The sequence below is a fragment of the Panthera onca genome (assembly GCF_046562875.1).
Source record: "Panthera onca isolate mPanOnc1 chromosome E1 unlocalized genomic scaffold, mPanOnc1 haplotype 2 h2.Chr16_ul_1, whole genome shotgun sequence".
NCBI classification, from domain to species: Eukaryota; Metazoa; Chordata; class Mammalia; order Carnivora; family Felidae; genus Panthera; species Panthera onca.
In genome coordinates this window covers 369,746-393,451 of record NW_027675808.1, presented here as the reverse complement: position 1 = coordinate 393,451, position 23,706 = coordinate 369,746, and the positions used below count along the sequence as shown (strand labels likewise).

The 23,706-nt window shown below is 40.1% G+C and overlaps 1 protein-coding gene and 1 long non-coding RNA gene across 7 annotated transcripts in view; one reads left to right on the top strand and one right to left on the bottom strand.

Moving 5' to 3' along the window:
- LOC144615167 (uncharacterized) overlaps nucleotides 1–23,706 on the top strand; it is a 49,486-nt gene that overhangs the window by 22,465 nt on the left and 3,315 nt on the right. For 5 of the 6 annotated variants that reach the window (XM_081794674.1, XM_081794678.1, XM_081794675.1 and 2 more), the window contains 6 exons: nucleotides 6,308–6,379; nucleotides 6,943–7,017; nucleotides 14,837–14,955; nucleotides 16,989–17,032; nucleotides 19,356–19,460; nucleotides 23,641–23,690. In XM_081794674.1, coding sequence (XP_081650800.1) covers nucleotides 6,308–6,379; nucleotides 6,943–7,017; nucleotides 14,837–14,955; nucleotides 16,989–17,032; nucleotides 19,356–19,460; nucleotides 23,641–23,690 — 465 coding nt within the window. Of the gene's footprint in view, nucleotides 1–6,307; nucleotides 6,380–6,942; nucleotides 7,018–14,836; nucleotides 14,956–16,988; nucleotides 17,267–17,533; nucleotides 17,735–17,905; nucleotides 18,974–19,355; nucleotides 19,461–23,640; nucleotides 23,691–23,706 lie in introns of all 6 variants that reach the window. The other variant, XM_081794679.1, reaches the window with a different exon arrangement.
- LOC144615172 (uncharacterized) lies at nucleotides 689–13,386 on the bottom strand. Its single transcript, XR_013553652.1, has 2 exons — nucleotides 13,304–13,386; nucleotides 689–725 (listed from the first exon to the last, which is right to left on the bottom strand). It is a non-coding gene; the product is annotated as an uncharacterized LOC144615172 (long non-coding RNA).

The window sequence follows — 23,706 nt, the reverse complement described above, 5'->3', positions numbered from 1 at the left end:
ACATCGTCACTGCTAGGCACCCACTCTGTGCCCAGCCTTATGCTAGGTGCTTTGCACATGCTCTTTCCTTTAATCTTCAAGTTGCCTTATGAGGTAAATGCTGCTAAAAAGACTCGGAGACGTTCGTTACTTAAGTCCCTTCACCAGGAAGTGACAGCCAGAATTCAGACCTAGGTCTGCCTGATTCCGGGGCCCTTGCTTCTTGGGCTGTTCCTCACTGCCAGAAACTCCTCTTCAAGGCTGTTCTCAGAACTTGAATTAAAACATGGGCTCACCATTTCAGATTCTTTAGGCTTCGCCCCTCCCCCCGCCCAACCCCTGAGAGAGGATCTACGTGATGCCGTTAGATGTCTTGTATTGAGGAGCTTCGCATGGGGAGTCATGTTCTCATGGCTCATGGACCTATGTAGATGAATAAAGGAAAGGGGTTATTCTATCCCCAAGTACTTCAAACATACTGGAATAGGGTCTAGATCACTCTACTTATTTCTTCAACTGCTTTCCTCCAAGGAGCCAGTTTTCCCTCCATGCCTTGGGATTCCAGCATAGAGAGTTTGGAGTCTGTCCTATTTGAAATGTATTTTCACTGCCTGCTTTGGACATTTTTTCAGCCAAAGCTGTTAGGATTTCAGTACATTCAGGACAGTGGTGACAAGCTTCAGTCCTCAAGTCTTCTCTGTCTCCTCAGTTAATAGAAAGGAAACGTAGCCCATCTGTCTGGACCTCTGTAGAAGAATTTGGAGAAAAAAAAAATAACACGTAAGAAATGTTCCCTTATTTTGTGAGCTACCTTTAGTCTGTCCCGTTGCTCTGCAACGGAAAGCTTTTGCAAAAATACTTGAGTTTTCCTCTTCAAATAAGATAGAGTTTTTAAAAAACAAAAAAATATCTAGAACAGTATTTCTTCAACTTTGATTATGAGACAGTCTTTGAGGATAACTGTTGTTATGTTTTACTCCCATAAAGATAAGCCCACGAATATCCAAAAGCCAATAGACTGAGTCAGCACACGTTTTATCTGTAAAATGAGGGAATTGAACGGAAATGGAGATGATGTCTAGTGCAGCGTCCACCGTTCGTGCGTATCGCAGTCTGTGGAAAGACAATTGCTGTCGGTCCAGCAGATGTAACCTGTCGGGTCAGTTCTCATTCTCCCCTTGGCTCGGGCACAATAGCTCCATGAAGAGAAGGCGGCACTAAAGACAGGAGGAGATAGGATAACTTGGAGTGGCCTGTATTTTGTTTTCACTACAGATAAACACAGGGCATTCATCTCAGCAGGAGGGCTGCCTGGGTAAGAGGAAGCACCGAGCCGATGGGTATAAGGCCATGGGTGAGCTACCAGGAAAGAGGGGGGGACAGTGGGGGTAGAGCACTGAGATAGTTGGGGGGAAGGATAACAAACTACTAAATTGTTTTGGCTGCATAATTCTTCATAGTCTTTCTTAATAGGGAGCCAGGGGGGCGGGGTGGGGGGGGGGGAGAAGTGGGCAGGGGAAGACACACACGTGGAAGAGGTTACTTGCACAGAGCCCGCCAGTAAGCTTGTAGGTATTAATGCCATTTTTATGTTTTCAAAGCCAAAGGACATTCGGAGCCTCAAGGTTGAGGAACTGTGTTTAACCAGACATGTGACACTCACGTTCTTTCTCTTCATAACATTGTCTGACTGGATATTAACTAGTGTTACACAAACCCGACATGTTAATGGGCCTGAAAAAACGTAGAAGAAGGGGCTGGAATAGGAAGAATAGGGGAGTTTCCAAGGCAAGAACAAAAATGCATGGCTCCCAGCCGCACCGCTAACTCCCTCTGACCTCCGCGTGGAAGAGTTTGAGTCTTCGCTCCCCTTTTCTCCACCTACTAACGTGTTTGATCTTCTGGCAACTGGTTCTCTATTTATCACAACATGGTTCTTTTTTTTTTTTTTTTTCAAATTGAGATATAGTCCGCATAATAGAATATGCAACATTATAAAGTATATAGTCCAATGGTATACTTTGATAGACAATAATCACTGCTAATCCAGAACATTGTCATCGCCCCCCTCGAAAGAAATACCATACCCATCAGCCTTTACTCCCCATTCTCCCCTCTTCCCAGGCCCCTGGCAACAACTAATTTACCTTCTGCCCCTATGGATTTGCCTATTCTGGACATTTCATAGAAATGTGTGTCTAGTTTCTTTCACATGGCTTGTTGGCTTCAAGATTTATCCGGTTGTAGCATGTTTCAGTACTTCATTCCTTTTTTTAATGTTTATTTATTTTTGAAAGAGAGCACACACAAGCAGGGAAGGGGCAGAGAGAGAGGGGGACAGAGGATCCAAAACCACAGAGCCTGATGTAGAGCTCGAACTCATGAACTGTGAGATGACGACCTGAGCCAAAGTCAGATGCTTAACCGACTGAGCCACCCAGGTGCTCCAGTCACATTTTGTTCATCCATTCGTGAGTTATTGGACATTTGGATTATTTTGACTTTTTGGCTATTGTGAATAATGCTGCTATGAGTATTCATGTACAAGTTTTTGTGTGGTCATATGTTTTTAATTCTCTTGGGTACATACCTAAGAGTGGAATTGCTGGGTCATGTAGTAACTCTATATTTAACCCTTTTGAGGAACTGCCGAACTGTTTTCCACAGTGACTACACCATTTTACATTCCCACCAATGTATGAAGATTCTGGTTTCCCCAAATCTTGCTACCACTTATCATTGTCTCTCTGTTCGATCATAGCCATCTTAGTGAGTGTAGAGTACTATCTCATTGTAGCTTTGATTTATATTTCCCTAATGACCTAAGACATTGAGCATCTTTTCATGTGCTTATTGGCCATTCATGTATTTTCTTTGGCGAAATGTCTCTTCAAATCCTTTACCCATTTAAACATTTGATTATTTGTCTTTTCACTGAGTTTTAAGAGTTCTTTATATATTCTGGATGTTCTGGATACTAGACTTGTATCAGACATATGATAGTTTTGGGTTGTTTTTTTATTTTTAAATAAAGTCCAGTTTATCTATTTTTCCTTTGGTTTGTTGTGCTTTTTGTGTCATGTCTAAGAAACTGGCGCCTAAATCCAAGGTCATAAAGATTTCTCTCCTGAGAGTTTTATAGCTTGAGCTCTTCCATTTAGGTCTTTGACTCATTTTGAGTTAATATTTATATATGGTGTGAAGTGTAGGAATCCAACTACATTATTTGGTATGGGGATATACGGTTGTCCCAGCATCATTTGAAAAGACTAGTCTTCCCACGTTGAATGGTGTTGGCACCCTTGTTGAAAATCAGTGGGCCATAAATGTGAGGATTTGTTCCTGGACTGTCAGTTCTGTTCCATCAACTTACATGTCTGTTCTTTTGCCAGTACCACACCGTGATTACTGTAGTTTTGAAGTAGGTTTTGAAACCAGGGCATGTGAGTCTTCCCATTTTGTTGTTCTGTGTCAAAATCGTTTTGGAGCACCCGGGTAGCTCAGTTGGTTAAGTGGCCGGCTCTTGATTTCAGCTCAGGTCATGACCTCATGGTTTGTGAGATGGAACCCTGTGTTGCAATCTGCACTGACAGCATGGAGCCTGCTTGGGATGCTCCCTCTCCTTCTCCCTCTGCCCCTCCCCTGCTCACACTTTTCCCCACTCACACTCGCTCATGTTTGCTCTTCTGCACGGGTGTGTATGCTCGCTGTCTCTCAAAATGAATAGATAAACTTTTTTTTTTTTTAAAAAGATCATTTTGGCTATTCTCGGTCCCTTGAATTGACATACAGATTTTAGAATTAGCTTGCCAATTTTTGGAAAGAAGTCAGTTGGGGTTTGGATAGGGATTATACTGAAACCACAGTTCAATTTGGGGTATAGTGCCATTTTAACACTATTGTCTTCTGATCCGTGAACATGGCATATCTTTACATTTATTTCAATCTTCTTTAATTTCTTTCAACAACGTTTTGTGGTTTTTAGTGTGATTCTTGCACTTCTTTGGTTAAATGTTTTCCTAAGTATTTTGTTCTTTTGAGTACTGTTATACATGGAATTGTTTTCCTAATTTCATTTTTGGAATAGTCATTGCTGATGTATAGAAATAAAGCTAATTTTTACATATTGATCTTGTGTCCTGTAACCTTGCTGAACTCATTTATTAGTGCTAAGGTTTTTTTTCTACATTCCCAGGAATATGTCTTGTGGTCTTCTAGTTACCCAGGAAGATGTTGGAGCATTTCAAAGTCCCTATGGACATCTCATTTCTCAGCTTTTTCCTTTTAGGCTTTTTGTTTAGGCTATTTTTTGTCTTGTTATCAATTGCCTCACATAGCTGCCAGATTAAAACATTTATCTATAATTGTTTTCAAAAAATGCCCCTTGGGAAGAGGCTATTTTAGCACTGTGCAGTTCTCAGTGAGGTCAAGGGCAAGGCTTTCAAGTGAAGTTTTTTAGGGACCCCACTAGACAGGTAAAACAATGACAGTTTGTTCCTTGGGAATGAGGCTTTAAGGAACTTCAGCTCCATTCTGTTCCCCTGGGATGTGGGCAATTTTTAAGGCTACCATCAGGATGGAGAGCAGAGGTTGAGGACAAGTTAAAACAACAGAGCTCACTGTTCTCATAGAAATTAGTAATTTTTTCTTTAATAAATGCTCTCCGGGTTGCTGCAAGCCCATTGGTTAAAATTTCCAAAGTTCTGAGAAAGTTGATTTTGACCATTTTTGCTAGTTTTTGTTGTTGTTGTTGCTTTTACGGAAGGATGAATTTTCAGACGTCCTTCCTTTCTCATTTTCACTGATTCACCTGTAACAGGGCTTTAAAATGTCTAAAGTCTCAGGGCACCTGGGTGGCTCAGTTAACTGCCTGACTCTTGATTTCGGCTCAGGTCATGATCTTGCGGTCATGGGATCAAGCCCCATGTCAGGCTCTGCACTGGGCATGGAGCCTGCTTGGGATTCTCTCTCTCTCTCTTCCTCTGCCTCTCCTTCACTCATACTCTTGTACTCTCTCTCTCAAAAAATAGAATACAAAAATAAAAAATGAAATCTCTAAAGTCTCAATGATCACAGGCTAATTAAATACTTAATCATGGGAGATGATTAGAGGAAAGGAATAAAAATAGAAAATGTAATTCTTAGAGAAGCTCTCCCAGATGGAGAGATGAAGTTCAGCAAAGTGTTTCTATATTTAATGCTCTCAAAGTTAAGTTTAAGGTAACGGCTATTTTAAACCCCCTTTTTTTTTTCATACAAGTTAAATACAGGCTTTGGAGTCAGAACTGAGTTCAGATTCCAGCTCTGCTTCTTGACTGGCTTGACAAACTGGGACAAATTATACAACCTCTCTGTACTTCAGTTTCCTCACTTGTAAAATGGGGTAATGATGTATCTATCACATAAGGTTATTGTGAGGTTTAAATGTGAAATGCTGATCACAGATGCCCTATAGCTCAATAGTATTGGTTGTGATGATTATCCTTATAATTTTGCAAAAGTACAGTGATGATTCTTGAGCAGAGTCAACTTAAAGGCAGATTTTCTTTTCTTTCTTCCTGTTTCCTTCACTTTATTTTTGCTGTAAAGAATTGAGAAGAAAATCTACTCGGCATTTTGGAATAAAAACTTGTGTCAAACAGTGACAAAATGTTATTTATTCAACAAGCCTTCACTAAGTAACTAGTAAATAACAAGCACTCTGTCAGGCACAGGGACAAAAATGACAATAGAGCATGGTCCCTGCCCTCAAGGAGCTGGCAGTCCAGGAGATGGATAAGGAAACGGGATCATATGCCACCTAACAAAGGCTGTCATAGGAGAATACACATGGTGGGGGTATAGCTTTCACCATTTCCTCTTAGATTAATCCCTTTGTCTTTGGCCCCCAAACTGAGAAATTGGTCCTATTTTTGTCTTTAACCGGGTGTTTTAAACTGTGGAATTTTTTACATTTCTAGAGATAAAGGAAAAGCACCTAGAATTATAGAGGACACTAGAAACAGTCTTTCCTACAGAGCCTGGGCTTCCTACCAGCATAGTCACTTCTAGGATTTTCAGCCCAAAAAGTTCTTTGGCATATCTTTGCTTTGCTGTCCACGTAAAAAAAAAAATTTTTTTTTCCTCTTTCTGTTCTCCACTTTATCGTCCAGAGAGCTGGGTAGTTCCCAAAGGAAGAGTGCTTTACAGAATCTAAGGGTGATTTATAGGCAAAGGCAGAAAATGATTAGTTTTCACCTTCCAGTTCCATACACCCAAAATGAACATAAACTTTCATGGTAGTCATTACTGGAAATGCAGATAATTTTAATTCCATTGCATTTTTCAGAATTATCAGTCGTAACCCTCTGTCAACTGTTGAAGATTCCTATCTTTTTAAGTTGCCAGCATTAAAATATTTGTAAGTATTGCAACAATCTCATGGCTCATGAGATGATTTCTGATCTTTTTTGTTGTCATCAAAAGATTAAGTATTTTGCGTTTTGGTTAAAAAGTCGTAATTTAAATTTTAACTGGGTTATTGAAATAAGCATTATTAGCAAAGAAAAAACGTATATGGGCAAGATAGCCTGCAGAGGAAGGAGTAGTATTGAAGAACACATAACAGACATGGGACTTGTAGATGTAGGTAGAAATACCATTTATCTCAAAGTGGAAAGTGGAGTAAGGTGTATATTAAAAGAAAAAAAGACTAATCAAGAGAGGTGGATGCAACTGAGAATGAAAATGAGGATAAGAGTAAAAAGGATTGTACTGTTGAGCACCAAGGTGATTAATTTGATGATGCACATAAAATGTCTTCATTGGGAGCTTTCTGAAATTATTGTCCATAGCAAGAAAACTCTTGAGCTGACTTGACAAAGAAGCCAGAATTGAAGTAATCACATGTTGTTAAGTATCTTTTTAGGTACAGAATTTTTATCCTTGGGTTCAAATCACGCATGTTTGGGCTTTCTCCTTCAGAGACATGGGATCAACACAGGTGTCACTTACAACAGTTGAGAGCCTCCTCATGATGACCCTTGAATTGGAAACACTGTAAGTTGATTTTTCTTATGTGTATTTTCACTTAGTTGTTTACTTAGATTTGTTTTATTGTTTTCTTAAGTCAGATTTATTGAGGTATAAAATTTACTCTTTTTAAGCATACAGTTTGATGAGTTTTGACAAACGTGTAGTTATGTAACCACCACCACATTTGAGACGTAGAACATTTCTGTCACCCCAAAAGGCCCCTATGTGCCTTTGCAGCCAATCCCCTTTTCTCACCACCAGCCCTGGCAACCACCAACCTAATTTTTGTCCCTATAGTTTTGCCTTTTCCACAGTGTCTTATAAATGAAATCATACCAGGGGCACCTGGGTGGCTCAGGCAGTTAAGCGTCCGACTTCAGCTCAGGTCATGATCTCGCGGTCTGTGAGTTCAAGCCCTGCAGCGGACTCTGTCCTGACAGCTCAGAGCCTGGAGCCTGCTTCAGATTCTGTGTCTCCCTGTCTCTCTACCCCTTCCCCACTTGCACTCCATCTCTCTCTCTCTCTCAAAAATAAATGAACATTAAAAAAAATAAATAAATGAAATCATACAGTATGCAGTCTTCTGTGATTGGATCCTTTCAGCATAATCCTTTTGAGATTCATCCATGTTTTTTTTTTTAACTTTTTTAACGTTTATTTATTTTTGAGAAACAGAGAGCATAAGCAGGAGAGGGGCAGAGAGAGAGAGAGAGAGACACAGAACCCGAAGCAGGCTCCAGGCTCTGTCAGCGCAGAGCCCAATACAGGACATGAACCTGCGGAACATGAGATCATGGCCTGAGCCAAAGTCGGTCACTTATGTGACTGAGCCACCCAGGCACCCCAGAGACTCATCCATGTTTTTGCACATGTCAGTAGTTCATTTCCTTTTTATTGCCGAGTAGTATTGCAGTTGTGAGGATATACCAGTTTGTTTATGCATTCATCAGTTAATGGGCATTTGAGTTGTTTCTAGCTTTTTGGCCTTTACGAATAAATTTGCTTAAAACACTTACATGCAGGTCTTCGTGTGAGCATATGTTTTCATTGGGGGAGGGGGGAGGTGGTAAAATACCTAATGGCAGGATTGCTACATCATATGCTGAGTGTATATTTAACTTTTTAAGAAACTGCTTACCTGTTTTCTAAAGTGGATGTACCATTTTGCATTCCAGCCAGCAGTATATGAGATCTTCTATCTATCCTTTCTTCTAATGTCTTTATCTATTTTTCATAAGGTGAATGTTGGCCTTAAAATTGAGTTGGGAAGTATTCCCCTCTCTTCAATTCTCTAGTACTGTTTGTGCAGAATTGGCATTATTTTTTCCTTAAATGTTTGCTAGAATTCACCAGTGAAGCCATGTGGGCTTGAAGCTTTCTTTGTGAGAAAGTGTTAAACTACAGATTTTATTTTTGTAATAGTGCTACTTAAATTACATACTTTATTTTTTTGAGTAGTTCATGTCTTTCAGGGAATCTATTTCATCTTGAAGTTATTGACATAAAGTATTTTATAATAATCCCTTATTATCCTTTTAGTATCTGTAGAATTGTAGTGATGTCATTCCTCTCATTTTTGATATTGATAATTTGGTCTTCTCTTGTCTTTTCTTGATAAATCTGGCCAGAAGTTTATCAGTTTTACTTATCTTCTCTAAAAAGTGCCTTTTCATTACACTGACTTCTCTATTTTTGTTTTCCTTTTCAAAAATTTCTGCTTTGATCTTTATCATTCCATTTTCTCTCCTTACTCAGTGATGAATTTCCTTTTCTTTTTCTAGTTTCTTAAAAGTGGACACTGGGGAAGATGAATACTATATGAGCAACATCCCACATGTTGACATGTTGTGTTTTCAGTTTCAGTTGGTACAAAATAGTTTCTAATATCCATTTTGACTTATTTGACCAATAGGGTTACTTAGGAGTGTGTTGGTTAGTTTCTAAATATTTGGAGATTTTACAGATCTGTTAATTTGTTATTTAATTCCATTGTGGTCACAGAACAATATGTTGGATGACTGAAATCCTTTTAAATTTATTGAGGCTTGTTTTATAGCCAATGAATTCTGGTAATAGATGAGAATATGGCCTATTTTGATAAATATTATGTGTCCACTTGAAAGAAAATATGTAGTCTGCTGATTTGGTGTGGAGTATTCTATAAATGTCAACTAGGTCAAGTAGGTTGGTAGTATTTTTCAAGTCTGATGTATCATTACTCATTTTCTATATATTTTTTCTGTCAATTATTGAGAGAGGGATATTGAAATCTCCAACTATAATTGAGTGCTTATGTGTCTCTCTTTCCTATTCTCCTTAATATATTTGGAAGTTCTATTATCAGATACATAAATTCTTAAGTTATGTCTTTTCTAATAGTTGACATTTCTATCACAATGGAATAACCTCATTTATCCCTGGTAATATCTTTGCTTTGAAATTGACTTTGTCCTATAGTAAATATAGCCACTCAAGGTTTCGTTTGATTAGTGTTAGCAAAGCATAATTTCTTCCATATTTTTAACCTACTTATATCTTTGTATTGAAGATGAATCTTATAGACAGCATATAGTTGGCTTTTGCTTTTTTATCCAGTATGACAACTCTATCTTTTAATTAGGTGATTATACCATTTATATTTAATGTAATTATTTATATGCTTACATTTAAAGCTACTGTCTACTCTTTTCTATGTATCCCATCTGTTCTTTGTTTCTTTTCTTTTTCTTTTTCTTCTTCTTCCTGCTCTTGGGTTGATTTAGTACGTTTTATTATTTTTTGGTGGGGGGATAAATAGTTACAACTCAGGTTTTGTTATTTTAGTAGCTGTTTAATGGTTTGTAGTGTTCATGTTTAACTTATCACAGTCTATCTTCAAATGATATTATATGATTTCATGAATAGTATAAGAACCTTACAATAAATAGTGTACTTCCATTGTTCCCCTCCTGACCTTTGTGCTATTGTTTTCATACATTTTACTTTTAGCACACCATATTATTTTTTTTGTTTAAATAGTCAGTTATCTTTTTTTATTTTTGTATTTTTGAGAGAGACAGAGTGCAAGTGGGGGAGGGGCAGAGAGAGAGGGAGACACAGAATCTGAAGCAGGCTCCAGGCTCTGAGCTGTAGACACAGAGCCTGATGTGGGGCCTGAAATCACAGACTATGAGATCATGACCTGAGCTGAAGTCAGATGCTTAACTGACTGAGCCACCTGGGTGCCCCTCAATTATCTCTTTTATTGAAGTATATATAGATCATGTAATATTAAATTAGTTTCAGGTGTACAACACAGTGATCTTTTATATACATTATGAAATGCTCACAACACAGTGATCAATTATATACATTATGAAATGCTCACCACAATAAGTATATTACAGTATTATTGACTATATTCCCTATGCTGTACTTTTCATCTGGTGACTTATTTATTTTATAACTGCAAGTTGGTACCTCTTAACCCTTTTCACTCATTTTGTCCATATCCCCAGTTTGTTCTCCGTATTTACAAGTGTTTTCTCTTTTTTGTTGTTGTTTATTCATTCATTTGGTTTTTTGTTTATTTTTTGTTTATTTTTTACCTTGTTTTATTTTTTATTTTTTAAAATTTGCATCCAAATTAGTTAGCATATAGTGCAACAATGATTTCAGGAGTAGAGTCCTTAGTGCCCCTTACCCATTTAGCCCATCCCCCCTCCCACAACCCCTCCAGTAACCCTCAGTTTGTTTTCCATATTTATGAGGCTCTTCTGTTTTGTCCCCCTCCCTGTTCTTACATTATTTTTGTTTCCCTTCCCTATGTTCATCTGTTTTGTCTCTTAAAGTCATCATATGAGTGAAGTGATAGGATTTTTGTCTTTCACTGACTAATTTCACTTAGCGTAATACCCTCCAGTTCCATCCATGTAGTTGCAAACGGCAAGATTTCATTCTTTTTGATTGCCAAGTAATACTCCATTGTATATATATACCACATCTTTCATCCATTCATCCATCAATGGACATTTGGGCTCTTTCCATACTTTGGCTATTGTTGATAGTGCTGCTATAAACATTGGGTGCACATGCCCCTTCAAATCAGCATTTTTGTATCCTTTGGTTAAATGCCTAGTAGTACAATTGCTGGGTTGTAGGGTAGTTCTATTTTTAACTTTTTAAAAACCTCCATACTGTTTTCCAGAGTGGCTACAGCAGTTTGCATTCCCACCAGCAGCGCAGAAGGGTTCCCCTTTCTCCACATCTGTTGTTTCCTGAGTTATTAATTTTAGCCATTCTGACACATGTGAGGTGGTATCTCATTGTGATTTTGATTTGTATTTCCTTGATGATGAGTGATATTGAGCATCTTTTCATGTGTCTGTTAGCCTTCCGGATGTCTTCTTTGAAAAACTGTCTATTCATGTCTTCTGCCCTTTTCTTAACTGGATTATGTATTTGATTTTTTGGGTGTTGAGTCCTTTATATATTTTGGATACTAGCCCTTTATCAGATTATGTCATTTGCAAATATGTTCTCCCATTTCATCAGTTGCCTTTTAATTTTGTTGATTGTTTCCTTTGCTGTACAGCTTTTTATCTTTTTTTCATGGATGTTTATTTTTGAGAGAGAGAGCACAAGAGTGGGGTAGGGGCAGAGAGTGAGGGAGACAGAGGATCTGAGCAGGCTCCGCACTGTCAACAGAGAGTCGATGCGGAACTCGAGCTCACAAACCGTGAGATTATGACCTGAGCTGAAGTCAGAAGCTTAACCGACTGAGACACCCAGGTGCCCCAGAAGGTTTTTATCTTGATGAGGTCCCAATAATTCATTAAAAAAAATGTTGTTTGTTTGTTTGTTTATGTTTATTTTTGAGAGAGAGAGACAGAGTGCAAGCAGGGGAGGGGCAGAGAGAGAGAGGGAGACACAGAATCTGAAGCAGGCTCCAGGCTCCAAGCTGTCAGCACAGAGCCTGACACGGGGCTCAGACTCACGAACTGTAAGATCATGATCTGAGCCAAGTGAGATACTTAACCAACTGAGCCACCCAGGTGCCCCTATTAATTAATTAATTAATTAAGAACATGGACACACACATACATGTATGCATGGGGGGGAGCAGAGAGAGAGGGAGAGAGAGAATCTCAAGTGGAGAGAGAATCCTGATGCGGGATTCAATCCACGACCCTGAGATCACGACCTGAGCCAACACCAAGAGTCAGGCATTCAACCCGCTAAGCCACCCAGGCACTCCTCAGTAGTTCATTTGTACTTTTGTTTCCCTTGCCTCTGGAGACATGTCTCTACTAAGAAGTTGCTTTAGCTGAGATCAAAGAGGTTTCTGCCTGTGTTCTCCTCTAGGATTTTGATGGTTTCCCGTCTCACATTTAGGTCTTTCATCCATTTTGAATTTATTTTTGTGTATGGTGTAAAAAAGTGGTTTAGTTTCATTCTTCTGCACGTTACGGTCCAGTTTTCCCAACACCATTTATTGCGAAGACTATCTTTTTTCCACTGGATATTCTGCTTTATCGAAGATTAGTTGACCATATATTTGTGGCTCCATTTCTCGGTTCTCTATTCTATTCTATTGATCTATGTGTCTGTTTTTGTGCAGTACCACACTGTCTTGATGATTCCAGCTTTGTAATACAGTTTGAAGTCCAGAATCATGATGCCTCCAGCTTTGTTTGTTTGTTTTTTCCCAACATTATAATTCGGGGTCTTTTCTTGTTCCATACAACTTTTAGAATTGTTTGTTCTCGCTCTGTGAAAAATACTGGTGTTTGATAGGGATTGAATTGAATGTGTAGTTTGCTTTGAGTAGTATAGACATTTTAACAATATTTGTTCTTCCAATCCTTGAGCATGGGATGTTTTTCCATTTCTTTCTGTCTTCTTCAATTTATTTTCATAAGCGTTCCATTGTTTTCAGCATACAGATCTTTTACCTCTTTGATTAGGTTTATTCCTAGGTATCTTATGGTTTTTGGTGTATTTTTTTTTTAATTTTAGAGTCAGAGTGTACAAGTTGGGGAGAGGGGCAGAGGAGAGAGAGAGAGAGAGAGAGAGAGAGAGAGAGAGAGAGAGAGAGAATCTTAAGAGAATCTTAATCTAATCCATGCTGAGTGTGGAGCCTGACACAGGGCTCGATCTCACGACCCTGAGATCCTGAGCCGAAATCAAGAGTAGGATGCTTCATCGACTTAGCCCATCCAGGCACCCCTTGTTTGTTTGTTTTTTTCTGAGATTCTACATATAAGTGAAATCATATAGTGAAATGATATACATACATATAGTGAAGTGAAATCATAACCTATATAGTTACCAGTTCTAATGTTCTTCATTCCTTTGTGTGGATCCACATTTCCGTCTGCTATCCTTTTCCTTCTGCTTAAAAATACTTTCTTTAGGGGCACCTGGGTGGCTCAGTCAGTTAAGCATCCAACTCTTGATTTTGGCTCAGGTCATAATCTCACAGTTTGTGAGCTCAAGTCCCGCGTTGGGCTTTGCTTGGGATTCTCTGTCTCCTCAGTGCTCTTTCCCCCTTGCACACGCATACTGCACGTGCCCTCTCTCTCTGTCTCTCAAATAAACATTTAAAAAAATACTTCCTTTGGCATTTCTACAGTGTAAGCCTGCTAATGATGAATTCTTCCAGCTCTTGTATGTCTCAGATAGTCTGTCTTGCTTTTATTTTTGAAAGATTTGGGTATAGAATTCTAGCTTGATAGCTATTTGGTCCCCCTCTCCTTTTCACTGCTTGAAAGATGTTGCCCCACCGAGTTCTGGCTTACATTATTTCCAACAAGAAATATGTTGTCATTGTTATATCTTTGTTGCTCTGTGTGTCATGTGTGGTTTTGTTCCTTTGGCTGCTTTTAAGATTTGCTCTTTATCGCTGGCTTTGACCAGTTTGATTATCATGTGCCGTGGTGTAGTTTTATCCGTGTTTAATGGATTAAACTAAACATGTAGTTTAATCCATGTTGTGCTCAGATTTCATTGACCTTGCTGGATTTGTGAGTTTATAGGGTTTACTTATTTGGAAATGTGGGGGCTATTAGTTTTTCAAATTTTTTTTATATCTCCTCTCCTTCGTGGACTCTAAGTATACATATATTAGGCCACTTGAAGTTGTTGCACAATTCATTGAGTTAAGGAGAGGCATGGGGTTTTTTCCATATATGAAATACTGTTATAATAACTTTTTTAAATGCCCTTGTCTGCTAATTGTAGCATTTGTGTAGATTATGGATTAGTTTTTGATTGATTGCTTTTTTAAAAAAAAAATTTAACATTTGTTTATTTTTAAGACACAGAGAGTGATCAGGGAAGGGGTAGAGAGAGAGGAAGTTAAATCTGAAGCAGGTTCCAGACTCCGAGCTCTCAGCACAGAGCCTGATGTGGGGCTCAAACCCATGAACCACGAGATTATGACCTGAGCCAAAGTTGATTGCTTTTTATCCTCAGTATGGGCCATATTTCAGATTTATTCAAACTCTTAGAAGTCTACCCTCTTTCTGTGTGCTCTCAACCCGAAGTGAGACTTTTGGCTTGGAAGGAGTTACCTGTGTATTAAACTACTGATCAGTGTCACCCAGTTCTAATCTCTATCTCATTCTAAGGGTACCATACCCCATGTCATCCTTACCTTTCCGTTGGGCACCTCTGTCCTTCTATCTGTGTATTTATAATATTCAAGAGCAGCAGTTGGCCAACTGGTCCCTACCCAACCATCCAGGCCATGTGCCTCAAGAATTCCTTTTTGCACAGCCCTGTGATGACTTTGGCCCGCCTCTTCTACCTGCTCGAGTAACTCCTTTACCACTAATTTAATTGTCTGTGTTTCCATTTATAGGATTTTACCTAGCCGTATGGCCTGCTGTCTCTGCCAATTTAAAAATACTATTGAGGTTGTCTGTAAGACAGTCAAGCTACATTGTGACAGTGCATGTCTGACAAATGGCACACGTTGTGGTAAGTCCTAATTGCCTGATGATAAATTTGTAAATTTTTATTTTATTTGTGGTTTAACTTTTATTTTTAATCAACAATGATAATTTTTTTTAATGTTTATTCATTTTTGAGAGAGAGAGCATGCACGTGCGTGAGCTGGGAGGGGGCAGAGAGTGAGTGAGGGGGACAGAGAATCCGAAGCAGGCTCTACACTGACAGCAGCAAGCCCCATGCGGGGCTGAACTGTGATATCATGACCTGAGCCAAAGTCGGATGCTTAACTGACTGGGCCACCCAGGCACCCTAACAATGGTAAATTTTTAAACTAATGATGTCATTGCATTATTTTTACTCATTCAGAGTTCAGATCCCTAAATTTCTAAGAACTATTCCTTTGTGAAAAGTCAGATTCTCAGTTACATTATTAAGTCAACTACCCACCCCCAAATGAAAACCTGTTCACATAGTACATCACAGCTTATAAACTGATTTTACGTGCGTTAGGTCTCAGGTGCCCTTTGTCTTATAGGACAGGTGGAGATACCTTTTTGTTTATTTTGTTGTTTTTATAAGTGTGTAAGAGTACAAGTGATGCTGATTTCTGAAAAAGTTTTATTTGGAGCCTCTGTGTTTCTGTGCCCTAACCAGAAGCTGCTACCCAACCGTTCTAACAGATGAGAGGGCTCTTCTATTCTTGGGCTGTCCAACTCTTGTTCTGAATCTTAAGCTTTTCTATCCAAAACACAGGTGCTTTTAGGTATTTTTCTGTTCTTAGGTTTTATTGGCACTAACTTGGTGACTTCCAAAATGTGCTTTTGCACCTGGATAGCTTGAATATGGGTCCCTGTCAATGGTCTAGGGCACAGCATAAATTACACTTTGCTACTTCTATAAGTGGTGTTGCTTGTTTTCCAAAACAATGTTTTACCAATTATCTTACTCCCTTCTCCCTTAGAGGTGGGCAGAATAGGCATTTTTTTTTTTTATCTCCTTTGACAGGCGAGGAAAAATGAGATCAGAGGTGCCTTAGCCTAGCACTCGAGTCTCCTCTCCCGTTTTGGGCGCTCCGCCAGCCCGCTGCTCCTCCTCTCTCGTGACCTTTATCACCTCCTCCTCCGATTCTCACCAGCACCACTAAAAATACTTTTAATTCTTCTGGAAAAACCCAGCTGCACAGTGCTGTTCAGTGTACACAAGCTGTACGCTTGACCTTCATGTAGTTGGAAGCTCTGGATGGTTCTCTCAGTAAAGCTAGAAATCTGGAAATGAAAGGAAATGAAAGCAAAGTAGGCATTTGACCAAAGTTTCTTTATCCCTTCTGCATTTTAAAACCTCAAGTATCATTCCGTTGATTTTTTTGAATGCCCCACAGTGGCATCTCTCTCATAGCTGGAAAATCTCTTAACCTATACCCCACATCTCTGCCCAAATTTAAGCAAAGAACCAGGGTGGACTTAGCGGGTCTTGTGTTTAGTTTTTTCTGTCTAGAGCTTATGTTACGGGAGGTGCGATATATGGGAGCAGGGACCAAGCGAAGGAATTGGTGGGTGGGCGGAGAGGGCGTGTCCAGATGAGGGCCTGCTGGTGACGGGTGTTGTCCCGTGCATATGTGATGGTAGCAAGAACTCAAGCCCACTGAAGACGTAGAAGGAGGAAGACTCGCGCTCCCTCTGCCCCCGAAGCAGGACAGGGTGGGGTATGTGAATGCCAGGAGTCGCACTAGAGCTGCACACAGTTTAGCCGAGTATCTTCCGGCCTTGGCTTTTCTTGAGGCCTGGGCAATCGGCCCTTAGGGACCAATGGAATAACTCTAAATATACTTATTCACACTGTGGAATGTTCTGAGGAAATAGCTACTTTTTCAAAACACATCTTTTTGTCCTTTTGTTGTTGCCAATCGTGGGTCCAAGTTTGAGTTCGTCTCCTCTCTAAATGGCGCTCGAGTATTTGCTGATTCTTAATTTGCTTGACTGGGACGTATGACTGTGCATTGACAAAGAGCTGTGCTGTCAGTCTTCCATTATCAGAACTCATCTCTTCTTCTTCTTCGACAGATCAGGAAGTATACCTAAGGAAGGCAGAGGGATCATTCATGAAGGTATTGACAGCTCGAAAGAAGAGCGCCAGCACGGAGCTGACTATTGAGCCAGAGAAGGCGTCCTCAGACATAGATCGTGTCAGTTTGTCAGCCTTTATGAACGAGCAGCTAGACTTCAATGACGAAAGTGATGTCATTAGTGCACTGAATTACATATTGCCTTATTTCTCGGAGGGCAATCTAGAAGACGTAGAATCGACGCTGTTACCGTTCATTAAACTTCTGTTTTCAAATGTGCAAGAGGGAGACAAGCCCGTGGGTCACTCGATGAACGACACAGGGGACCCTTCTCTTAAACCTGGATCCAACAATTCAACTTACAAGAATAAACTGAGAAAACTCTACTTTCTGGAAAATTTGGTAGATGCAGAAATTCAGGAAAAAATTGATGACGTGAAAAAGAAAGAAAAAATGGCCATGCTTATACATTCCAGCCTTTTAGGTCCCAAGTTTAAACGTCAAATCTTTCCAAAGAAATTGGAAACTGCCCAACCGCAGGAGAAGAGCCTAGACGAGGTTGAGAGTGTGGGGAAAAAGTTCCTGAGAGTGAACAAGGTCATCAAGGGCCCAAAGGGCATACGGAAAAGGCACTTAAAAGAACTGAGACGTCAGAACATCCAGAGGAAACAGAGCGCCCAGCCATCTGTGGAGAACATGGCCAAGGAAAGAAGGCTCAGGACACCATCCCCGGGGGAGCTTCCCGTGGCGCACAGGCCCAGCAAATCAGTGGGAAGCTCCTTCAATACAGAGCCTTCGTTCATAGATGAGCACAAGGCAGCGGTCTCTTCTCTCATGAAGCAATACTTTTTGGACAGGCCTTCTGCCACCCCCGCTCCCAAGGAAAGAAGGCTCAGGAGACCATCCCCAGGGGAGCTTCCCGTGGCGCACAGGCCCAGCAAATTAGTGGGAAGCTCCTTCAATACAGAGCCTTCGTTCGTAGATGAGCACAAGGCAGCGGTCTCTTCTTTCCTGAAGCAATACTCTTTGGGCAGGCCTTCTGCCACCCCCGCTCCAAAATCCCCACCTGACGTGAAAAAAGAATCAAAAGACTTAACGTACACCATTTTTGTTTTAGAAGATGCAAATGCTAGAGTTAGAAATATGAAGGCTTTCAGACCAGCCTCACTCCCCAGAAAGACACACCGCTTTCATAAAAGTCGCTCCCGTGTGGTCCACAGAACACCCAAGGCCAAACTGAATCGAAAGTCCAGAAAGGAAAGTTCACTCAGTAATAGACAGCTGCTTGCAAAGAGGCCTCCATCCTCTGCAGTCAGGAGCCTCATAAATTCCCCTTCACGAGAGGATTTTTCATCTCCGGGAGAACTGAGTCCTCAGAAAAATCCTTTTCCAGAATTATTTGCTCCTTCAGGAACTTACAGAGAAAACACTACTGTAGAGAACACTACTGCCCAAAATGTTTCTGAAGAAAATATTTCTACAGGAAACACTACTGTGCCAGAACAAACCCTCCCTGAATTCACAGACCGTAAGAATCTTTCCACTGCTAATTCTACTGTTACTGCAGACAACTCTATGCCGACCATTAAACAAACCAATGATACACAACGGGAATACCACAATGCGGGCACTGGCTTGCCCCCAAAAGCCACAGGCTTCACTGTGTCAAAGCTCTCGTCCCCAGGTGATCTGTTTGAAATTCAGTTAAACCAGCAGCTACAGTCCCTCATCCCCAGCAATGACGTGAGAAGGCTCATTTCTCATGTTATCCGGACTTTGAAAATGGACTGCTCTGAGACCCAGGTGCAGCTGGCCTGTGCCAAGCTCATCTCCAGAACAGGCCTCCTGATGAAGCTTCTCAGCGAGCAGCAAGAAGTAAAGGTGTCCAAGGCAGAGTGGGATACGGACCAATGGAAAAATGAGAATTATATCAATGAGAGCACAGAAGTCCAGAGTGAACAGAGAGGGCAGGAGTCAAGGGAGGTGAGGATAAATCCCCAAATGTGGGGTCTCGACATTTAGGTGGTTTAGGACATGGACCCAAGCACAAGGACCAGGGGCTCCTAGTCCGGGTCTTGTCTTGGCCACATAATTTTGGCTAAGGCAGTGATCTGCCACTTTGCTCATTTAGGAAACAGTGCCGCTGTTCCCAGAGGAGACAAAAAGAGGACCTAACATACAAGATACATCAAGTCTTGAAGAAAATGCTAATGATTAAGATTACATATCACATTAGATTTGGTATATTCCTTAAGAACCTATAAGCGATTCATCGGAAAGAATGGGGTTTTAGAGTCGTTAAAGAATAGTTAACTTTCATCCTATCTCTGTTTTCTAAAAAAATTGTTCTTTCCCTTTTTTTTAGCTCACAAAAGAAGTTCCAGGCTATGGCTATAACAACAAACTCATCTTGGCAATATCTGTGACTGTAGTAGTGATGATTTTGATCATAGTGTTCTGTCTCATTGAGGTAAGGACAACAATTAGTTCAGATTCCCAGACTATATTCCTTCTTTATAATAGATTCAGAACCCACAAACTGAAAATCAAAGCCACTTTCCCACCTATCACGACTTGATATCCCTCTTCAGTCTGGAGGACTGAGATATGCTTTGTCCTTTTATTGCAAAGTATATTCCAGGGATTTTAAAAGGAACCCCACTGCCGGGAGACATCTGTGGATTGTAACCAAGATAACAAGCCATTAGCTTGTTCTGAGACATTAGGTCTAAGAAGGCCACAGTTGACATGATAGTAAAATTTCTTCAACTCAAAAAAATGATGTCGATTCGATGCACTCACCAGTCATCCTCCTACTACCACTGATTTCTTTCCTCGTTGGCTAAAATGATGAGAGAGAAATAGTCTTCACCTTCATGGAGCTATCAGTCATCTTGGAAGAAAGGGCATGGCTTAGAGATAAAAGTGTCATCTTGTTGATTAATTAGATGTGCCTACAGCTCTCTCCCCCACTTCGCAAGGCATTGTGTAAACAGGTTCAGTTAAAACCCTGCAGCTAAAATCCTGCATCAGGCTACTCAGAGCGTGTCATAATTACAGTTGCCTATTCCTGGAGCTTGCCTGTTTACCTTTTATTCAATTATGTATGAATTGAATATATATTCAATATATTTATTCAAATATACATATGCTTATTATATATCTATATCTATATCTATCTATCTATCTATCTATCTATATATATATAGATATATATATATTGCCATCTGTCATGGCAACCCTCCATTTCAGCCAAAACAGCCCCTCACCATCCCCTAGTCAGACCATGCCCATTCCTACTTTTGTTGGTGACTTTGCCCACTTGAAATTCCTTTATTTCACTCTGCTGGTGGAAGTCCCGTGAGCCTTCAAAAGCCAACTCGAGTTCATCTTTCTTCACAAAGCCTTCCCCGAATACTGTAATACTCCTGGACCTAGTCCTTCTGTGAGATTGTCACCATTTCTTAGGGTCTACAGTGACGCATTCCCCTCCCCTGATAACAAAAATATGCTAAACAGTTTGTTAAAAGGCAGCTCCTCAAGAGAGAAATATCAAGGTCATGGATCAGAGCAGAGATATGTAAGGCTTCCTGGTCTATCAGATTTGAGTAAAACCTGACTGGATGTATTAACTGCTAAGGAGAAACATGTCTGTCTTCTGGAGGGTTGGTCAGTAGTAAAAGCATAGAAATGGTGAGGAAGAGACCAACATGGGCAGTGCCCACCTAGCCTTGCCTAAGAGTAGAGATGGCACCTCAGGCAGCAGATGAGAGTCAGGCCCACCAGCCGGGCTGTGCCCGCGGGGCAGATGGATGGATCTAGCTACCTCCGTCCTTTCCATGAAACACTGGATTCAGCTAATTACTTTTCTTCCACTTCTCTTCTCACCAAATAGCCTTCTGATTATACTTCAGTGTGCCACAGAGGCCTGTCTCCACAGGAGGTGATGCCCAATCATGTGGACACAGATGCCCTATCTGTGGAATGGATGTTTTCCTTATTGTCAAGTCATGACCTGACATTCTGATTTTGATCAATCCTGTGACATTGGTAAGGTGATATTGCCTCCATGCAGAAAGAAGTGCGTTCTCTCTTGATGAGATCAGAGTCTGATTTCTCAGCCTAAGAGCCTAGGAACTAGCGTGGGGTCAACTTACCATGACCTCTGGGAAGAGAAATCATTGGCCATTGTCCAGTCAGTACTCTGCATCTTGAGGTGGCCTGCAGCCTTTTGCTTTTGGGAAGTTCTATAAACTCCTATTGCTGTTTTAAATTCCTATGTGGTTTAACCTTGTGTTTATATTTTTTTATGTGGTTTCATTATTTCCTCTCCCTACTTAGATGATACACTTTTTGAGGTCAGAGACCATGCAGTTTTTTTCCTGTAGTGGACAATAATGATGTTCAAAGGAAGAGATGAGGCATTGTGTCAATTTCACAATGAGGAATAATGCAACGTAATATTTATGTGAAGTAGCCTACAGAGTCCAGCAATAGACAGATCCGTGGGTGACGAGGACTTTTAAAATGTTACCTTTTAGAGGCGCCTGGGTGGCTCAGTTGGTTAAGCGTCCTACTTTGGCTCAGGTCATAATTTCATGGTTCAGGAGTTCGAGCCCTGTGTTGGGCTCTGTGCTGACAGCTCAGAACCTGGAGCCTGCTCTGGATTCTGTGTGTGTGTCTCTCTCTCTTTGCCCCTCTCTCACTCTTACTCTCTCTCTCTGTCGCTCTCAAAAATAAATAAATAAACATTGAAATGTTACCTTTTAGTATTCAAATCAGTGGAAGAAAATAAATAAATGGTAATAGAACAACTGCTTAATTATTTGGGAGGAAAATAACAACAGATCCCTATTTCTCACCTTAAAAAAACATATTTCAGTACATGTAACAAAAGAGAAACAGGAACCCATCAAAGTGCTAGAAGAAAACAGAATCAATACTTTTATAATCTTGTGGTGAGAAAAAGCTTTGTGACCTGATACCACATGCAGAAACATTTGATAGATTTGATCGTCTTGTCTGATTTCTGCTTGGAATAAACCAGACATCTGATTTAATCCCCACAGTCCTGTGAGGATGATATCACCATCCTTCTTTCCTACATAGAAGGGGATCAGCTTAAGGCCCCTGTGGCAAAACCCAAAGCAGAACCCAGCTGTGCCTGCAGTCAGCCTGTGCTCCTATCCCACTGTTCCGTCTCCTTCACGATAAAAACACTGACAAATATTTGAAACATTGAAATTCAGTGAAAGCCTTTGAAAGGATTAATATATTTCATATGAAGAGAGTTTTATAAATCAACAGGAAGAGGACAAACAATCCAGGGGATCAAGGGGGCAAGGACTACGATGAACAGGGGGTGTGGACAGTCCGTCACCATATCTGCCTCATGGCTTATGGGACATGGGCCTCGTTAACAAGGCCTTTTCGCCTCATGGTATAAAAATAGTCTCTGATATTTTCTTCTGTACTCTTATAATATTTGTTGTGATTTATTTATTTTTAATCTGTATGGAATCTGTCTGGTGTTTTGGTACGGTCGAGGTAGGGGATCTAACTTTTTTCCCTTGCATAAAGATCCAGTTACTTTAAAATCTTTTATTGAATGGTTCATTCTTTCTTCATGGATCCAAAATACTAGTGTTATCTGGACTCTATTCTATCAACCTGGTTTTCTTTTCCTGTATCAGTATCACGCTACATACTTAACTGCAGTTGCTCTGTAAGAACGTATTTTAACGTCTGCTCTGTGATCTTCTTCTTCATCCATTTTGTAGCTATGCTTGCACATTTTCTCTACCAAATGTCAGCTGGCCAGTTTTTGTTTGAAAAACTGTCTTGGGATTTGAATGGGATTGCCCCGAATTTGTAGGTTAATTTGAAGGGAACTGACATCTTTACACTATTCTCGGAAAATAGTGTCTCACATCACGTATTCGTTTCTTCTTAATGTCCTTCAGAAGAGCTTTAGTGTTTTCATCTCATAGGTCTTACCCATTCTTTGCTAAGTTTATTCCTAGGTACTTTATGCCTTTTTATTGATAATTGTAAATGGGATAATTCTTCCATCTTTTGATTAATTATTTATGGAACATAGGAAAGTCATTGAGGTTTACATGTTGATCTCTTGATTTTATATATATCTAGCCATCTTGCTGAATTCTCATGTTTCTTCCAACAAAATTTTAGTTGATTCTCTTGGGCCTTTTAGTTTGTCTGTAATTTCATATGCAAATACGTCTTAGTTCTTCCTTTCCACGACTCCATTTTTTCCCAGTGCATCAGTTAGGACCTCCTCAACACCAATGAATAGCAGCAGTGATAACAGACATCCTACTCTTGTCCTTGATTTTAAAACAGTGCTGCTGTTTAGGTTTCTGGTAGACACTTTTCTTTTCCTCCTCCCAAGAATTTTTATTAGGAATTACCTGTTGAATGTTATCTGAGGCAGTCAGTAAAATGTATTACCAGCTGCACGCGAGTTAGGTGTTATTGAAGAGTCAAAGGACTATTCAACAAATTCCTGTCCTAGGAAAAGTTATCATCTCACTGGGTAGATAAGACCTAAAATGCAAAGGAATGAATAAAGATGTGGAGGGAGTGGTTATTGTGATGGGTAACTGTGATCATGTTTTCTTCCAAAACAGATTTATTCTCATAGAACAGCAGCCAAGGAAGGTAAAGAAGGAAGCTCAAGGTAAATATTAGTCTGG